The sequence below is a fragment of the Squalius cephalus genome (assembly GCF_949319135.1).
Source record: "Squalius cephalus genome assembly, chromosome: 16".
Lineage (NCBI taxonomy): Eukaryota > Metazoa > Chordata > Actinopteri > Cypriniformes > Leuciscidae > Squalius > Squalius cephalus.
Genome location: NC_137137.1, coordinates 37,506,585 through 37,525,239, shown reverse-complemented (window position 1 = coordinate 37,525,239; position 18,655 = coordinate 37,506,585). Strand labels below are relative to the sequence as shown.

The 18,655-nt window shown below is 42.0% G+C and overlaps 1 protein-coding gene across 1 annotated transcript in view; it reads left to right on the top strand.

Annotated features, from left to right (window-relative positions):
• Positions 1-18,655, top strand: part of LOC307173327 (uncharacterized protein) — a 74,704-nt gene that overhangs the window by 27,881 nt on the left and 28,168 nt on the right. The window contains exons 4-5 of the mRNA XM_079896350.1: positions 7,092-7,138; positions 16,314-16,388. Of these exons, the coding sequence (XP_079752476.1) occupies positions 7,092-7,138; positions 16,314-16,388 (122 nt within the window). The remainder of the gene's footprint in view (positions 1-7,091; positions 7,139-16,313; positions 16,389-18,655) is intronic.

The window sequence follows — 18,655 nt, the reverse complement described above, 5'->3', positions numbered from 1 at the left end:
CGGATCCGCCTGACTACATCATGCGTTGTGGTCGTGTCTAGTCACAGGTCCTCCATCTGATCTGGATACGGCCCGGATCCGGCTGACTACATCATGCGTTGTGGTCGTGTCTAGGCACAGGTCCTGCATCTGATCTGGATACGGCCCGGATCCGGCTGACTACATCATGCGTTGTGGTCGTGTCTAGGCGCAGGTCCTGCATCTGATCTGGATACGGCCCGGATCCGGCTGACTACATCATGCGTTGTGGGCGTGTCTAGGCGCAGGTCCTCCATCTGATCTGGATACGGCCCGGATCCGGCTGACTACATCATGCGTTGTGGTCGTGTCTAGGCGCAGGTCCTGCATCTGATCTGGATACGGCCCGGATCCGGCTGACTACATCATGCGTTGTGGTCGTGTCTAGACGCAGGTCCTCCATCTGATCTGGATACGGTCCGGATCCGCCTGACTACATCATGCGTTGTGGTCGTGTCTAGTCACAGGTCCTCCATCTGATCTGGATACGGCCCGGATCCGGCTGACTACATCATGCGTTGTGGTCGTGTCTAGGCACAGGTCCTGCATCTGATCTGGATACGGCCCGGATCCGGCTGACTACATCATGTGTTGTGGTCGTGTCTAGGCGCAGGTCCTCCATCTGATCTGGACATGGCCCGGATCCGGCTGACTACATCATGCGTTGTGGTCGTGTCTAGTCACAGGTCCTCCATCTGATCTGGATACGGCCCGGATCCGGCTGACTACATCATGCTTTGTGGTCGTGTCTAGGTGCAGGTCCACCATCTGATCTGGATACGGCCCGGATCCGGCTGACTACATCATGCGTTGTGGTCGTGTCTAGGCACAGGTCCTGCATCTGATCTGGATACGGCCCGGATCCGGCTGACTACATCATGTGTTGTGGTCGTGTCTAGGCGCAGGTCCTCCATCTGATCTGGACATGGCCCGGATCCGGCTGACTACATCATGCGTTGTGGTCGTGTCTAGTCACAGGTCCTCCATCTGATCTGGATACGGCCCGGATCCGGCTGACTACATCATGCGTTGTGGTCGTGTCTAGGTGCAGGTCCACCATCTGATCTGGATACGGCCCGGATCCGGCTGACTACATCATGCGTTGTGGTCGTGTCTAGGCACAGGTCCTGCATCTGATCTGGATACGGCCCGGATCCGGCTGACTACATCATGCGTTGTGGGCGTGTCTAGGCGCAGGTCCTCCATCTGATCTGGATACGGCCTGGATACGGCTGACTACGGTAACCTCGGGATATGGATCAGACAGACAGACTAGTAAGCGTAGATGACATTCTTTTTATTATGAGTACATCCAGTGTTATAGGAAGTGTTCCCGATTCCGGTTGACCTAATTTATGCAGCCATGCAATCATTTAATTGAAATGAAATAGAATAATGTGATAATGTATCATGCACGTTTTTCACTGTTTGTACTTATATTGTATATTTTTGTGTAAGGGAGACAAACGGGTGAAATAAGACAAGTGAAATAAGAATTTCATTGTCTGGTCAAAACCGTGATGTTTTACTGTGCATATGATAATAAATATATATTTTATCTTGTATCTTGTATGTGTATGACAGGTTAAAGAGATGTGGTTTTAGTCTAGATTTAAACTGACAGAGTGTGTCTGCTTTTTGAGCGATGCTAGGAAGACTATTCCAGAGTTTGTATGGATTCTTAAAAACCTCTGATTGGCCATTGTGTTCACACGCTCAACGTATATGTCTGTGATTGGCTACAATATATCCACTGATAGATGCCTGGTTTCAAACGCTCCCGTGTGTATCTGTGTAAGCGCTCGGTGAAGAGTGTCAAAGATATCTATTAACAATATTTCTGAAACGTTGATCATTGTAGCCAATCACAGACATATATGTTGAGTGCGTGAACAAAATGGCCAATCAGAAGTTTTTAAGAATCCATTCAACAGCGCTGAAAATGCTTGAGGTAAATGGTATTGTCTCATTTTTAAAATTGGTACTGATGTCGGCATTTTTGACAACACTAGCACAGTCCCTCTTGGCGAAGGGGGACATAGAGCTTATTCCTCCTCGTGAGAGGGTGTCTGGATTCTCTTTCATTATTCTAATAAGGATGGGGGGTTGTGTCCCATTCTAGATCTTCGGCCCTTGAATCGATCTCTGAGGAGATTCAGAGTAAAGATGTTAACAATCCCGTTGATCATGAGTCAAATCAAGTCAGAGGACTGGTTTGTCAAGATAGATCTTAAAGACGCGTACTTCCACATATCCATCCTTCAACAACACAGGTTCCTGAGGTTTGCATTGTGGCTGCATTACCACCTCAGGTGTGCATTATTTTCTAATAATTCAACAGCCCTTCATCAATTATTCCTTATTTAATACACGACGTGAAGGCAAAGATCGAACTGATTCAAATAGTTTAATGCACAGCTAGGTGTGGATTATCCCATGGTCATTTGTAGAGCTGGGTATCGATTCAGATGTGATTCTGATTCAGAAGATCTCATTTCGATTCGATTCTCGATTTTCGATTCGATTACTGATTTCAATGATTCCATTTTCACTGGCCCCACCACAAAGAAAGTAATAAATGAATAAAATAGTTAACATTTTTGTTGTTTTTGACCCATGTATCTTTGTATTGTAATAAATAAGGTTATGACACCAAAAATGTTAGATACCAGTGAAATTTAACAATTCTCTATTCCAATTTCAATATCACAGCTAACACTACTAATATAAATTTCAAAGATTATTTTAAAAAAAACAAGTAAACAGTCATTAATAAAAAAAGAACAAATAATTAAACTACAAGCAATAACACAAATAAATAAATACAATAGAACAAAGATACAAATATAAATAATCAGTGCTTTTAATGTTTTTCAGGTAGGTCTAACAGTTCTCAGGTATAGAAATTGAATAATCAAATGTAAAATAACACTGCATATAATCTTCACTGTAGAAATTAAATAAAAGTTAATCATTATTATAGTTACAAAAAAGTTATTCAGTGAAGAGTAGGGAGTGAGTTCTTTGTCTTTTGTAGTTAGATTAACATTAAGAACACAGACAACAGCAGGAATATTAGCGCATGCGCTCTTTCTCTACTGTTTACTTAAACCATAACCGACTATGTTTATTTGGATACTCACAAAGGTGGCCATTTTGAGATACATTTTTGTGAATTTGTCTGTTTAAGTGCAAGGAGACATGAAAGAGAATTCATTTTATTATTTACACGCTGTCTGACACGCGCAGCTGTGTGCCCTTCGGGTGTGTGTGCGCACAAAATTTCTCACACAGCGTGTGCGAGTTCTCTTGCACTTTAACGGTTAAACTGACAAGGCTTGAAAATGTGTGCAAATGATAAACTTTCGTGACTTTGCAGAACTGGTCCGATCGGGACAATGACGTAACAGTTCATTCAACTGCCTGAAATATCTTTCAAGCTGAAAGCTGTACCTGCATCCACCATGTTCAGCACTGAATGAATGACAGGATCCCTGCTTTAACACTTACATAAATAAGAGGATGACATTCAGTGGGGAAGACTAGTAATAAGATTAAAGTCAATTAGTTATTATGTTCATTGTTTGTGGAAATACATAGGGGAAAGAGGGGAAAAAGATATTGAAGGGCTTTCATTGATGTTTGCAGCGCAATATTTGGCCAGAAGGATAAACATTACGGTTATTTTCATAAATTACAGCTTATTGGATCTAACATTTTGTCCACTTTAAATCAGACACATAGATAAAGCAGAGCGGTACGATTAAATTTATTTGAAAGGTCATAGATCCTCTTCTTAAAATCATTAATTCATTGTACTCTGCATCTCCAGCGCCCATCGCAGGTTTCAGCTGTGTTCTATTAATTATCCTCGTTTGTGTTTGCTATATAAGTTGATCTCTCAAATTCATTCTCTATCTGGTCTACCATTGGTCTCCCATTGGTCCATCAGTGTCAACTCCTCTCAGTGGTGTGGTTCCACCTTGAACCTGCGAGGAGCCAATCCCTCCTGGGCGATATGAGCCTGTGGCTCCGCCTCCAGCCTTGGAGTGCTCAGCTCCACCTCGACTCGTTGCCCTGGCCTCTGTGCTCCTCATCAGCCCTCAGTCCCACCAGCTCGTCCTCTGCCCTCGGTCACACCAGCTGGTCCTCCGCCCTCAGTCACACCAGCTATTCCTCCGCCCTCGGTCACACCAGCTCGTCCTCTGCCCTCGGTCACACCAGCTGGTCCTCCGCCCTCAGTCACACCAGCTATTCCTCCGCCCTCGGTCACACCAGCTCGTCCTCTGCCCTCGGTCACACCAGCTGGTCCTCCGCCCTCAGTCACACCAGCTATTCCTCCGCCCTCGGTCACACCAGCTCGTCCTCTGCCCTCGGTCACACCAGCTGGTCCTCCGCCCTCAGTCACACCAGCTATTCCTCCGCCCTCGGTCACACCAGCTCGTCCTCTGCCCTCGGTCACACCAGCTCGTCCTCCGCCCTCGGTCACACCAGCTATTCCTCCGCCCTCGGTCACACCAGCTCGTCCTCCGCCCTCGGTCACACCAGCTATTCCTCCGCCCTCGGTCACACCAGCTCGTCCTCCGCCCTCTGTCACACCAGCTATTCCTCCGCCCTCGGTCACACCAGCTCGTCCTCTGCCCTCGGTCACACCAGCTGGTCCTCCGCCCTCAGTCACACCAGCTATTCCTCCGCCCTCGGTCACACCAGCTCGTCCTCCGCCCTTGGTCACACCAGCTATTCCTCCATCCTCGGTCCCACCAGCTCATCCTCCGCCCTCGGTCACACCAGCTCGTCCTCCGCCCTCGGTCCCACCAGCTTTTCCTCCACCCTCGGTCACACCAGCTCATCCTCCGCCCTCGGTCACACTCCGCCCTCGGTCCATCAGTGTCAACTCCTCTCAGTGGTGTGGTTCCACCTTGGACCTGCGAGGAGCCAATCCCTCCTGGGCGATATGAGCCCGTGGCGCCGCCTCCAGCCTTGGAGTGCTCAGCTCCACCTCGACTCGTCGCCCTGGCCTCTGTGCTCCTCATCAGCCCTCAGTCCCACCAGCTCGTCCTCTGCCCTCGGTCACACCAGCTTGTCCTTCGCCCTCGGTCACACCAGCTCCTCATCAGCCCTCGGTCCCACCAGCTCATCCTCCGCCCTCAGTCGCACCAGCTTGTCCTCCACCCTCAGTCACACCAGCTCGTCATCCGTCCTCGGTCACACCAGCTCGTCCTCCGCCCTCGGTCACACCAGCTATTCCTCCATCCTCGGTCCCACCAGTTCATCCTCCGCCCTCGGTCACACTCCGCCCTTGGTCCATCAGTGTCAACTCCTCTCAGTGGTGTGGTTCCACCTTGGACCTGCGAGGAGCCAATCCCTCCTGGGCGATATGAGCCCTCGGTCACACCATCTCGTCCTCCGCCCTCTGTCACACCAGCTCATCCTCCGCCCTCGGTCACACCAGCTTGTCCTTGTCCTCCGCCCTCCGTCACACCAGCTCGTCCTCGTCCTCCGCCCTCGGTCACACCAGCTCGTCCTCGTCCTCCGCCCTCCGTCACACCAGCTCGTCCTCGTCCTCCGCCCTCGGTCCCACCAGCTTTTACCCCGCCCTTGGTCACACCAGCTTTTCCTCCGCCCTTGGTCACACCATCTCGTCCTCCGCCCTCGGTCACACCAGCTCATCCTCCACCCTCGATCACACCATCTCGTCCTCCGCCCTCGGTCACACTCCGCCCTCGGTCACACCAGCTTGTCCACAGACAGCTCTTAACGCATTATAGTCTATTGCGATATACAGTATACTATTGCGATCTCAAAACTCTGGCCAGTTGATAATACCTAGAATATCAAAATCGACTGCTGGCGGTAGATCCTTTTCCTATTTAGCACCAAAACTCTGCAACAGTCTTCCTAACATTGTCCGGGAAACAGACACACTCTGTCAGTTCAAATCTAGCACATTCAAAAAACACATGGCATACACATAAAAAATTATACATTCCTATTATTCAAATCAGTTAAATGGTTATTATAAGGGTGCATAAATTAGGTCAGCCGGAACCAAGAACACTTCCTATAACACCCGATGTACTCGTTACATCATAAGAAGAATGGCATCTACACTAATGTTAGTCTTTCTGCTTATTCAGAGATTTAATGTAGTTAGCCGGATCCGGGCCCATACCCAGATCAGATGGAGGACCTGTGCCTAGACACGACCACAACACATGATGTAGTCAGCCGGATCCGGGCCGAATACAAATCAGATGGTGGACCTGCACCTAGACACGCCCACAACGCATCCCTGAAGTGTCAGCAGAGATTGTGTCTACTAGACTGTCCCCTGTGAAGGCCTCATCGACCTGACAGCATCGGCACTGATCCTCAACAAACCCATCTCTATACTGGCGTGACTCCGGTCTTCAACCAGATGGAACTGGATAATATTCTGATTGTTCCAAACCAATTTGACCTCTGACCTGTAATGCTGCCTGAATCATAATCACACACTGTTCGTTCATTGGCCAGAGGAGAACTGGCCCCCCGCCTGGGCCTGGAAATTACAATAATGCATCATTTTTATCACCTTAATTAAAATTCATGGATTATTAATAATGCACAACTCTGGCATGTACATTTGTGTGGGTGTGTGTAAACGTTTTTTGCATGTGCAAATAGACATGCCTGTTTTTGAGTTGGCTAAAAATCAAATGTGGCATGCTGAGAAGATTTTCCTCCCCCTCCATCTCACACAGTTATGTGCCTGCTGACTCACTGCTTTTGTGTTGCTTAAAAGTGAGACAATGTGCTGAGAGAATGTGCTGTTTGTGTGTGTGTGTGTGTGTGAGTGACAGAGAGCTGAAATGAGATTGTGTGTATGTGAGAGTAGAGAGTAAGAGTGAGAGTGGTTGAACATGTTTATATGCATTTAAGCGTCCACGTACACACCATTAAATAACACAAAAGCCCAAATGCTGTGAGGCATACAGTATTTTTCAAAATGACACCACACAGATTTTCTTAATGAAGCCTCTATCTTTTTTTCTAACTTTTTCCTCTTTTTCTCACCCTTCCCTTTTTTATAGGCATTCCCTGGCCATCCTCTGGAGACAGACCATCACTGCCATTAACAGTAAGAGACCAGAAACTCCTTGCATTATTTCACTATTATCACACTTAAAGAAATGTTTTCTTGTTCAATACAAGTTAAACTCTATCAACAAATTATGTGATGTAGGCTACTGTACATTAGATCTCCATCGTCACCCAAACCCACAGCCAAAAACAAATCATCCACCCGCACCAATAATTTTCTCTGATTTAAGTATCCACACCCGTGGTCAAATTACAGTTATTCTTATGTGTTGTTACGTGTGATGATAAATGGTTGATCATCTTCAACAGCGGACTCGGCGACGGTTGATGCGCGCATCTCTATGGTAATATAATACACTGATGAATGAGCGCTGCTTTTAAATGAACATATCTTTAAAACAAAATTAATTTGACAGAATTTAATTTTCTTAATGGCATAAACAGGTTTTACTCCCTTGAAACTTAAACTGGAATGTCACTGTTTCTGTCACTGCGACTTCCAGAACAGGCAAACACACGCGCGCGCACACACACACACACACACACACACACACACACACACACACACACACACACACACACACACACACACACACACACACACACTTCACAGCCGTTGCATATTACATACCCAGCACTTGATTCATCCTCGTTAACCACTTCGCTAAAACGCTCCCACACGGTACTTTTCTTTCTTTCCTTCCTTTTGTTTTGTTTTTAATTCTTCTTTTTTACTTCACGCTCGGACCTGCTCCATTTCTGCTTAAAAAAGCGGACACCGCACAGCGTATATCTTAAAGAGAGTGTAAATTAGTGCCTGTCTGCCTGGCGGGAAAAAAATATATACATTTAAGACATGCTCATATTTTAGAGAATGTAGTTAATACTTTCGTTAATAATGATTTATCATATCCACCCACGACCCACCCAAAATTAATCAGAATGTTATTTTTATTACTTGACCCGCCCAATCCGCAGATATAACCGCTATCCGCGCATTACTATTGTACATGTATGTTGAATCTGATTGACTGAGCATGTGAGCATGATGCCAAGAGTGTTGACACTTAGTCCAGTAGCACTAAGACCTTTAGTGTTTTTCATGTCTATGCTTGTCTATGCTTGTCTATGTGCTTTGCACGCTCCACACTGTAACATGGAAGAGGCAAAAGAAAAAACAGCATCGTAATACAGGCAGAGGTCTATAAGGGGAAGTCAACTTCATGCTATAACTTAAAACCAAGCAAACAAAGGCAAAGTGCAAAACCAGGTAACAAAGCAAGGGTTGGAACACAGAGAAGTAAATAACCCGTAGTGAACTGGGAGTTTATATGAGTGTAAACGAGATGCAGATGTGCAGGAAGCTGAGATCAGTAATTGGCTGAGGATGAGCTCGAGTGAATTCCTCTTTGCTTTAGACACACTCGAGAACTTCCCATCAGTGAATCCCCGCCACCATTTTAAAGTGTGATCCGCTTCATCAAGTGGGTGTAAGATGTAGGCTCTGTTTAGGCTGTTTCATTGTGTTTTGGTTCTGTTCCTGTTTGCCTGTGTGCCCTTTCATTTGACCTATTTTCCTAGTGTGTTTGATTAATTGTCCCATTCACAGGTTGTCCAAATAATTAGCTCATTTGTTCCTCTGTGTATTTAAGTCCTGTCTTCATTCAGGTCTTTGTTCAGCATCTGACAGCCTAAATGTTTATGCAGTTGAATTATGTGCTATACTTATTGCATTAGAATAGATTGGACAGTCCAGGGATATCACCATTATGTAGTGACTCTGTATCAGCTCTTATGAGTTTTGAGTCTGGAAAAGCTAGTAATCATCAAGAAATATTAAATTAAATCTTGTTTATATATTCAAGGGCATGCCAAGGGAAAAGTATTGCATATATGTGGATATCAGCACATGTGGGCACACAGGGAAATGAGAAAGGCAACAAAGAAAGAGCATGTTGACATTGAGATTAAACTGGCAAAATCAGAAGGGAAGAGTCTAGTGTGGAAAAAGGCAATGGAAATATGGCAACATCAATGGGATCATGAAAGTAAAGGAAGACATCTATACATGATTGGCAGATGGCAGTAGTGCAACTTTTTGGATGCCAACTGCCTTAAAACACCTAGGAAGAAGAAGGTTGTTCGGTGTCAACTAAAATACATGGTTGTCAAACTGTTCCTGTGGCTTTTTGGATTACAGGCAATTTGTATTATATTCTCCTGGATCCTGCGCTTCCTTCCAGTGTGTGACAGAGGGAAGTTTATATGGACAGACCCTCCACCCCTCAATTTTGACAGAGGCAGTGAGTTGACCCAAATGTACACTTCAAGCTGCTCCATATACCACAATGCAACACAATTGTGATGTCACAGCAGACCATGCCTAACTTACTCCCATCCCACACAACTCTAATTATTATCAGATTTACATCTGAGTCAATGAGACCGAGGGAAGTTATGGCGAGGGAAGGGCAAACCTTCAGACTGCTATGACTTAGTGCGCTATATCTTTTCAAACTCATCTGACTTATCAAGTCAAGTCAAGTCAAGTTTATTTATATAGCGCTTATCACAATACAGATTGTATCAAAGCTGCTTCACAGTATTAAATTAAAATAATACATCAATGTTTGTTTCTAGTGGAAAACGTCCACGTTTGGTAATGCTGATCAATAGTATTGTTGATTGATTGATTAATTAAATTAAATATCCCCAACTGAGCAAGCCAAAGGCAACAGTGGCAAGGAACCGAAAAAACTCCATCAGGTGACCTGATGGAGAAAAAAAAAACCTTGGGAGAACCCAGGCTCAATCGGGGGCCAGTTCTCCTCTGGCATTTATGAACTAGAGGTCGGATTTAACTGTAAGATTAAAAGTATTATATGAATGCCTGGCTGAAGAGATGCGTCTTTAATCTAGTTTTAAACTGGGAGAGCGAGTCTGAGCAACGAACAGTATCTGGAAGACTATTCCAGAGTTTTGGAGCTAAATGTGAAAATGCTCTCCCTCCTTTGGTGGTCCTAGATATCCTAGGTATGACCAAAAGCCTCGAATTAAGTGATCTTAAAGAGCGCGATGGATTATAGGGCGATAGAAGATCCGTTAAATAGACTGGAGCTAAGCCGTTTAGGGCTTTATAAGTCAGTAGCAATACCTTGTAATTAATACGGGACTTTATAGGTAACCAATGTAGTGATGATAAAATGGGTGTTATATGATCATATTTTCTTGATCTAGTAAGAACTCTAGCGGCAGCATTTTGGACTAACTGTAGCTTGTTTATTGAGGATGGAGGACAACCGGCTAATAAAGCATTACAGTAATCAGTAAACTGTAGAGGATAAAGTAACAGGACATCCTACGATGTTAAAGTTGTAGTGTGAGAGGTTTTGTGGGCGGTTTTTTGAACCGATGATTAGTACCTCTGTATTGTCTGGATTTAATAAAAGAAAATTGCGCGTCATCCAATCTTTTATATCTTTAACACACTCTGTCAATTTGTATAATTTAGCGTTTTCATCTGGCCGTGATGAAATATAGATTTGAGTGTCATCAGCATAACAATGGAAACTAATTCCATGTTTCCTTATAATATTTCCAAGTGGCAGCATATATATTGAGAATAAAAGAGGGCCTAACACAGATCCCTGCGGCACTCCATAGTTTACTGGAATTATGATCGATTTTTCTCCATTTAAATAGACAAAATGGTAGCGGTCAGATAAGTATGATCTGAACCAGCTTAATGCTTGTCCTTGAACACCAGTATAATTTTGTAGTCGATCTAAGAGTATTGTGTGATCTATAGTATCGAACGCAGCACTAAGATCAAGTAAAACTAGTATTGAGATACAGCCTTGGTCAGAAGCTAATAGTAAATCATTTGTGATTTTAACGAGCGCAGTTTCAGTGCTATGATGCGGTCTGAATCCAGACTGAAACTTTTCATAGATGTCATTTTCTTGCAAGAAAGAGCCCAGTTGGGCAGACACAACTTTTTCTAGTATTTTAGACATAAAAGGAAGATTTGAAATGGGTCTATAATTTGCTAGGTTATTATGATCTAATTGTGGTTTCTTAATGAGTGGTTTTATAACTGCCAATTTAAATGTTCTTGGAACATGACCTAAAGATAAAGATGTGTTAATAATATTGAGGAGAGGCTCTTCCACTACAGGTAACACTTCTTTCAGTAGTTTAGTGGGTATAGGATCTAATAAACATGTTGTTGTTTTAGATGAAGTGATAAGTTTATTTAACTCTTTTTGTTCTATAGTTGTAAAGCACTGTAATTGTTCTTGCGGGGTGATAGTTGAGGCTGAATTATAAGGCGCGATTGAGGACTGAACGTTTACAATTGTGGTTCTGATGTTTTCTATTTTCTCAGTGAAGAACTTCATGAAATCATTGCTACTAAACTGTAACGGAATATTTTGTTCAGGTGACATCTGTTTATTTGTTAGTCTAGCCACGGTGTTAAATAAAAACCTAGGATTGTTTTGGTTGTTTTCTATTAGTTTGCGGAGGTGCTCAGCCCTGGCCGCTTTTAGGGCCTTTTTATAACGTGACATACTGTCTTTCCACACGATTCTAAAGACCTCCAAATTAGTTTGCTTCCATCTACGCTCCAAACTACGGGTTTCTCTCTTTAGAACATGCGTAGTATTGTTGTACCAGGGTGCTTTACTTTTCTCTCTGACCTTTTTTAATCTAATGGGTGCAACAATATCCAGTTTTCCAGAGAGAATGGTGCTCATAGTGCTAGTTAATTCCTCTAGTTCATCTATTTGTTTGGGTTCACTGAGCAGCTGAGACAGATCAAATAAGCTATTTGAAAAATTATCTATGGTGGATGGAAGGATTGTTCTGCCTGATCGATAACGCGGCGCAGCATGACATATTACAGGAGTACCTAATATGCAAGTTACCATGTAATGGTCAGTGACATCATCACTTTGTGGAATGATATCTATAACGGTTGAATCGGTTCCATGTGATATAATTAAATCGAGTGTATGATTAAAACTATGAGTTGGTCCGGTAACGTTTTGCTTGACCCCAAAGGAGTTTAATAAATCTGTAAACGCAGCCCCTAACGCATCATTTGGATTATCTACGTGTATGTTAAAATCTCCAACAATTAATGCTTTATCGACATTGACTAATAGGTCTGAGAGAAAATCTGCAAACTCTTTTAGGAAATCAGCGTAAGGTAGGGTGACCAAACGTCCCGAAAAATTCGGGACAGTCCCGAAATCTAAGCTGTTGTCCCGAATCCCGAATCTGGCCCTAATTGTCCCGAAAATTATACTAAAGCAAATTCTTGAGTAGTTATTGTCTGATAAAACATTAAAAACTGTCCATGGAGGTTGAGTCGTCCTGCAGCCAGCCCCCGCCGACTGCTCATTGGCTGCAGCATCTTTTTTTTTTCTTTTTTTGAAGTTGTACAAAGATACCGTAGGCGCGAATTAAAATGCATTGATAAGCGAGCGCGAGTTGTCGCGAGTTGTCGCAGCCGCGAGTACAGTGAATGTGCAGGCAGCCAGTAAAGGAGTGATTGATTGGTCGCGGCACTGTGTGCAAAAAAAAACTTCGGCCTAATGTCTGATGTTGGGTTACACAAAGCAAATCATCTACACAATTATTTAGTTTTCTTATTTAATGACCGACAATTTCGTCATAATAATAATTTATAATTGATCTTTGAATAAAAATATGTTTGGTTCAGGTTTGAAAATTCATTTTATTATAGGCTATGTAGTCTAATATCATAGTAGGACTACCCCAAAACCTCCCCAAACAACACCCCCCCCCCCCCCCGTCCCGAATTTCAGCCAATCTCATCTGGTCACCCTAGCGTAAGGCCCAGGCGGTCTATATACGGTAGCCAAGGCTAGAGATAATAGGGATGTTTTTCTAACATCTAAGAGCGTAACATTTAGTACAAGTACTTCAAACGAAATAAACTTATAACCCGTTTTCTGAGTAACATTGAGAATATCTCTATAGATTGTTGCAACACCGCCGCCACGACCAATCAGACGGGGCTCATGCTTATAGGAGTATCCTGATGGAGTAGACTCATTTAGACCGAAATAATCATTTGGTTTAAGCCAGGTTTCAGTAAGGCAAAGTACATCGAAGCTATTATCTGTGACTATTTCATTTACAATAACTGCCTTAGGTGTGAGTGATCTAATGTTTAGAAGACCTAGCTTTAGAAATTGTTTTTGTTTACTAATAGTAACATTTTCTGTTTTAATAACAATTAGATTTTTCCTAGATCCTGCTGTAGATTTATTATTTGATCTCACTAAACGAGGAATAGACACAGTTTCTATGCAATGTTCTGCACTAGTATTTATATCAGTTAAATTGTAGAAATTGTAATATCATTTGTAGACTTATGACTTTCCTCAACCAGACAATTAAAACTAAAAAGAAAATCTTCTAGACTTACATTGACGGAATGGTGAAATGGGCCACGACTTTTCAAACTCTAATCGCCAAACTATCAACATGTAAACAAAGCACTGAAACATACTAGGAATGGTTAGAAAAATGCTATCAATGAGCTAAAACATGCTAGCAATGTGTTATCAAGACTAGTGATGGCAATTTCAAAACTGCTTCATGAAGCTTCGAAACCTTTACGAATCTTTTGTTCTGAATCAATGGTTCGGAGAGTGTGTGAAACTGCCAGAGTAACGTGATTTCAGTAAACGAGGCTTCATTAGGTCATAACTGTTTCGAAACACTTCGAAATTTCAATGGTTCACCGCTGGGGGCGATGATCTTTGCCAACCCATGATCATGAGGAGGCACTGAGAACCAATGAGCAAGTGTGTGTGGGTTTTACCTGATATCTGATCAGTTTTATACATTTGTAGACTGTTTAATTAGACATTAGTATAATTACAATGAATAATGGTAGTTAATAGTCTCAGCCTGTTTAGCTGAGCCATTCATAGAACAAAGAAAACAAACCCTGACAATTGATAAAATAAATATACACTTGACAATATTATTAGATGATTAAGTCAATTCAAGTCTCCTTCATTTATACAGCGCTTTAACAATATGGACTGTTTCACAGCAGCTTTACAGTGATAATAGGGGATTATAATAACAGAGATTGTTTAGGCTTTACAGCAGATCTAGAATAAAGTTATTGTCCCGATAAAGTTAGTTTTGATTGATTCACTTCCGTTGCAAAGATCATTAGTTATTAACTCAGGGCCCGCTAACACACACCGTTCTCACAGAAAACCCTTAACGCGCTACGGCTGCTCACTCACACAACAACAGTGCCTGGTGGATCGAGAATAAGTATGATTTAAACCATGCTAATGCAATTCCACTAATGCCAACATCATTTTCGAGTCTATTTAAAATAATGTTGTGGTTAATAGTGTCAAATGCAGCACTAAGATCGAGTAACACTAATAGAGAGACACAACCACGATCGGATGATAGGAGCAAATCATTTGTGACTCTAACGAGAGCTGTCTCAGTACTATGGTACGGTCTAAATCCTGACTGGAAATCCTCGCAGATATCATTTCTTTCTAAAAAGATTAGATAATTGCATTTTAAAGATTTTACTTTTGATAAAAAAAAATGTAATAGATTTGTAAAAGGTGTTTTTATACATGTTTGGCCCCATAGGCGTAATTTGCGGGTGGGACGGGTGGGACATGTCCCCACCACTTTTTGCCAGGGTCGATATTGTCCCCACCACTTCTGAAACATCTCACGGCACGAATGTACCAACACAAATAAATAAAACATCTCCAGTTAACTAGCAGAGCATTCTTTTAGTTCGTTTGTTAAATAAGAGGCAATCTAGCACTGAAATGTGTTGTTTTTTAAATCAAGTGATCAAAGTGCTCGTTGCCGCTGCGATCAGTGGCACTGATACTGTGTTCTCTTGTGGCTCGCGCACAGTCTTCACTCGGACGCGCGCTTCAATCCGTTGTGGAGACTCTATTCGTTCCGGTAAAATTACAAAACGCACACAAACGTGTCCCTGCCTGATATACAACCACTGATAAACATAATCGGTTTTGATGAGCATTAGCACTAGGGGTCACCGTGGAGACGAGTGTCTGATTGTTTCGAAGCCTCGATACAATACGTCACATTTGCCTCGGCTGTTTCAGTGTTCCACGAAGCCTCGATCTGCCCACCACTAGGTAACACTATGCTTAAACAGGGGTTCCCAATGCTGTTGCTGGAGATCTTCCTGCAGAGTTCAGTTCCAACCCTGCTCCAACACACCAGTCTGTACTTATCAAGTGTTCCTGAAGATCTTAATCAGCTGGTTCAAGTGTATTTGATCAGGGTTGGAGTGATGTTGAACATATATTAACATGCTAACAATTCAAGAAATGTTAGTACCATGCTAAAACACACTAGCAATATGGTAGCAATATGCTAAATCATGCTATCTATCTATAGCTGTCACGTTTTGAGTTTATATGTTCATGTTTAGAGTTTGTTTTTTTATCTCTTTTTCTGTTCTGTTCATGCCTGTGTTTCCTTAATTAAAAAGTTCAAAGTTAATCTTTTAATCTGTTAATTGGTTCAGTCTTCGTCCGCCCCGCCTGTTGCTATCCTTGCTGACAGATTTGATTAGAGTCCTTAGTTCAGGTGTGTCTAGTTAGTTTCTTCCTTTTCATTTTCAGAGTATTTAAGCCCTGTGTTTAGTCCTGTCTAGTTGTCTGTCATAGTCGCTATTTACTGGTTCTGTTCTTGTTTTTGGTATTTCTGAGAAGCCTGAATATTTCTGTTAGTCTGATTTTGTTTTTAATAAAGACTTCTGCATTAAGATCCAGCATCATCTCTGCTGCGACCAGCCTGTGACAACAGCCAACATCAAAGTTTAATTTTCAGGGAAATATTAGAGCTTGAGTCTCATGCTTCAGCCCTCGGTCATGGACAGCAAGACACATTTGTTTACCCTCATTCCACTGAAAGAGTATATTAACGTGAACATTTGTGATACGATCACTTACTGTTCCTGTGTGTGCAGAATTATAGCTTCTGTCATGAGTATTTAAACATATGATATTAAAATGTATTACAATTGTGTAAAAGCATTGGTATAAAAATATTTTTTGATCGTTGCTACAAACTGTAACATATATAATACTACAATCTATGCTTTTGGATGTAAAGATTGATGATGTCTTTAATGGTGACCTCTACAGGTGTCCCAGAAGGCCAGCAAGAGAAGTGCAGCACGAAACAGAGCCATACAGAAGAAACAAGAGCAGATAGAAGAGGTAAACTGATGTGTGTGTGTGTGTGTGTGTGTGTGTGTTTACTCAAGGTATTCCCAATGTTGTACTATAGGTACCAAATGTCCTGAAAAAAACGATGTAATGTAAAAACGCAGAGAGGTTTCTGTGATGGGTAGGGTCTAGGGATAGACTACACCGTTTGTACAGTATAATGGTTACTTAATATGGTTACTTTCACACACAGTGTGGTTATTATTTACAAAAGAGACAACTGCATTTTCAGCAAACCCCTGCTGTGTGAACAGAACCACAGGGGGAAACAAGTCGTCTGTTACATCACACAGTTTGAGAGACACACTCATGTCCACTGCGTGTTTAATCTCCATCAAGCCTCCTTTACGGAACAAAAATATACGGCAATATACTGCAAAATTTAATGCAATATATTACATAATACATTTCCATATATGGGAAACTAGTGCTTATATTTTTCAATAAACTGCAGTATATGCATTGGCCATGAATGGCTATATATTAATATAAAATATACATATAAAATATACATATACATATAAAATATACATATAAAATAATTATAAATGAAAACAAAAATAGCATTACATGTAATATTCACAAAGTTGTATCCTTTATTGTGTACATATATTGCACATACATGTTCCCATTTAAATGTGAATGTGTGTTCACACACATATATATATACACACACATTCACGGAATGGGTTCCTATAGATTTCTAATTCCCAGCATGCTTTGCGTCTAACTGTTAAAGGAGAGCAAATGAAGAGATTAAGTGTTATTTATGTGTTTTGCTCAATATTAATATAGGGGGAGATCTGTTAGTGTATAATGTTCTATTATTTTGGAATTTAAAAGTTTTTCTGGTATGTCTGGTAAGTTTTTGGGGTTACCATTGTGAAGAGTCGAGCCTGTGCTTCGGTTGGCGATTGGCCAAATAATAAGACTATAATGACTATATTTTAAAAGTAATAACTGTGCTCTCCTCAGTACAGGGATAGTCTCTTGGTTAAATTATGTAGTACATACAGGTGTGCTTGTGCTTTTGTTAACTAGCTTGAAGATCTGAAATGTTTATAATGTAAATAATTAAAAGATATAAGAAATATATTACATTTATATTTCTCTATGTGTGTTTATGATGCATAAGTAAATATATCTGCAATATATTACACATGCAGTGCCATATCGGATGACATACACATCTATATATTATGAAGTGTATTAATGAATCTAAAATTACATACATTATGATATATTAGTAAATATATTGTCACATATTTTTCAATAAATGAAAAGCGGCAATTCCTTATGTATTATTTAATATTTTGTAATATATTAACCCAATATATTATTATGTATATTTTAAAATATACTGTTAAACCATTTAATATATTGATCATTCATATATGGGAAATCTATTTTCGTTCTGTAAGGGCTAACAGACCTTGTTTCAAGCAGTGTGTCATTTTTGTGATGCTTTCTGAATTAAATGTATTGTATAAACGCGTTGTCTGCTGTGTCCAGTGTGAACCACAGCATAAATGAGTGAGGAATATGTACAAGTCAAGGATTAAAGCGCTTATGTCAGACTATCATTCTTATACACAGCCCATAATGAGAATAAACACCAATATATCTTTCTATAGTCTGCATGTCCATTCCGTGACAACGACAACTAGTTCAATAATCTGCAGAGGAGTCTCTGAGATGCACCATAGACTGGAATGTAAAATGAATGTTGACCCAATGTAGTGAAGGTTCACAGAGTGCCTGGTGAGTGAGGCCGGGGTGTGAGCGAGAAACAGAAGTGGATTTGTGAGCATGGATTGAACTCCACTGTCCTCCACTCCTCCACTCCTCTACTCCTCCACTCCTCCACTGTCCTCCACTCCTCTACTGTCCTCCACTCATCTACTCATCTACTCATCTACTCCTCCACTGTCCTCCACTCATCTACTCCTCCACTCCTCCACTGTCCTCTACTCCTCCACTCATCTACTCCTCCACTCATCCACTCATCTACTCCTCCACTCCTCTACTCATCTACTCCTCCACTGTCCTCCACTCCTCCACTCCTCTACTCCTCCACTCCTCCACTGTCCTCCACTCCTCTACTGTCCTCCACTCATCTACTCATCTACTCATCTACTCCTCCACTGTCCTCTACTCCTCCACTCATCTACTCCTCCACTGTCCTCCACTCCTCCACTCATCTACTCCTCCACTGTCCTCCACTCCTCCACTCATCTACTCCTCCACTGTCCTCCACT